At 34.3% G+C, this 1996-nt stretch overlaps 1 protein-coding gene across 1 annotated transcript; it reads right to left on the minus strand.

The window, feature by feature from the left end:
• Positions 1–446: 446 nt before the first annotated feature.
• LOC106475420 (sex-determining region Y protein-like) lies at positions 447–1086 on the minus strand (the record flags this gene model as incomplete). Its single annotated transcript, XM_013936104.1, has 1 exon — positions 447–1086. A coding segment is annotated over one exon (640 nt), but the record flags the coding sequence as incomplete, so codon positions are not given.
• Between the last annotated feature and the right edge of the window lie 910 nt (positions 1087–1996).

Here is a 1996-nt window from a genome sequence, read left to right on the forward strand (position 1 = left end):
CATAACAAAATTATAAGAAACTATTCCAATGATATACAACTTAAAAAAACAACAACCGACATTTAGATCTGAAACGTGACAATTATTTTGGCCTTTATTACCATGCTTAATTAATGTTTCATAGTAATATTTATACTTAACTGTTAATATATACAGTAAATATATAGTTATCATATTAGAAGACAAAGACTGCTTGAGTTACGTGTATGTTTCATAAACTTTCTGACACATTTGAAATCCATATATCACAACTATTTGAATCAACAGTCAGACCCATCTGTACAATGGGTAACAAATGTTATTTTTTTAAGTGATAGTCTTCAGCACTTCACAGTTTAACACAGCACTTGGTGTGTTGGGGTCTTCTGGAAGAAAATAAAACTGCTCTTCAGAAAGGTCCTGCAAGTTAATTTGTCATGGACCGTCACAGTTACTAACATCTGAAATTAAACACACAATTTCCTGCAAGAGGTGTAACCTAGCTGTGTTAATATTTTGACAGCAAATGAAGGCCAGAATATACCAGGCATATGGAATTCATGGCTCTCTCTCACATGCTCAATGGTACAACAATGTAACAAGCTTTGGTAACAATGTAGCAGACTTTGCAACGAAATTGGTATTTCCTCTTCATCTTCTGGGGATAATTCATGCTCCTTGTACTTCCCTGGGGATAATTCATGCTCCTTGTACTTCCCTGGGGATAATTCATGCTCCTCGTACTGCCCTGGGGATAATTCATGCTCCTTGTACTGCCCTGGGGATAATTCATGCTCCTCATACTGCTCTGGGGAAAATTCATGCTCCTCATACTGCCCTGGAGATAATTCATGCTTCTTGTACTGCCCTGGGGATAAGTCATGCTCCTTGTACTGCCCTGGAGATAATTCATGCTCCTTGTACTGCCCTGGGGATAATTCATGCTCCTCATACTGCCCTGGAGATAATTCGTGCTCCTTGTACTGCCCTGGGGATAATTCGTGCTCCTTGTACTGCCCTGGGGATAATTCATGCTCCTCATACTGCCCTGGGGATAATTCATGCTCCTCATACTGCCCTGGGGATAATTCATGCTCCTCATACTGCCTACAAATCAACAGAAAGTTATCCTTCTGTTTCCACAAGAAAATAATGTTTTGTCATTATATTTTGAGAAGATGGATTCATTGGAGAATTCATCATCATGTAAAGTGTGTGCCAGTTGAGCTGAGCATTATAGAAGATAAGTAACAAGTAGGTGATAGTTTGAGTGTAGGTGTGATGAAATTACATTCATCGTACACAGATAATACGTTAGAACAGCCTCGTTTTGTACGTTTTAGAAACATAATATAACTCCTCATTAACAAAATAGGAGAAAAACATATTCCATGTATGTTTTCTCATTTCCTTTGTCTTTGATATGTTTCTGTAAAATCACTTTACTTCTCTAAGAGTTTAGCATGATTTTCAAATTCTGTATTTATGGAACACATTGTTCACCAAGAGAGTCACCAGAAGATGTAAAATCTGAAAGCTTTATGGCTATTGGTGAAAAGCTAGAATCTGAAAAAGGACACAAAAGATTGAAAATTAATGAACAGTACGATCAAGAGAAAAATATCAAACATTAAAGAACTTGGTATTAGTGTAATACTAAGAAGACAAAAAAACAACAACTCCTAATCACATTTTCAGTATGAATACTTGTGTTTAACAAAGAAAGCAGTATTCTTTTATTTTAAAACAATTCCAATAACTGGAAGAGTTATTTCAAAATTACTAAGTCATTGAATAATGTAAAGAAAACACCTAAAAATAATCAGTAAATTATCTATGTACAGAACAACTAATTAATAGATACTCTTATTATCATTGTAAATAATTTAATAAAAAACACGTGTATAAATTAAACTCAAGACCTCTTTAATGTTTTAAACTTAAAACAAGATGAGAAACCATTTAATAAAATAAGTAGAACACTTTAATGAATAATCCAATATTAAATCATATTTGC

The sequence above is a fragment of the Limulus polyphemus genome, unplaced genomic scaffold, assembly GCF_000517525.1.
Source record: "Limulus polyphemus unplaced genomic scaffold, Limulus_polyphemus-2.1.2 Scaffold8552, whole genome shotgun sequence".
Taxonomy (NCBI): domain Eukaryota; kingdom Metazoa; phylum Arthropoda; class Merostomata; order Xiphosura; family Limulidae; genus Limulus; species Limulus polyphemus.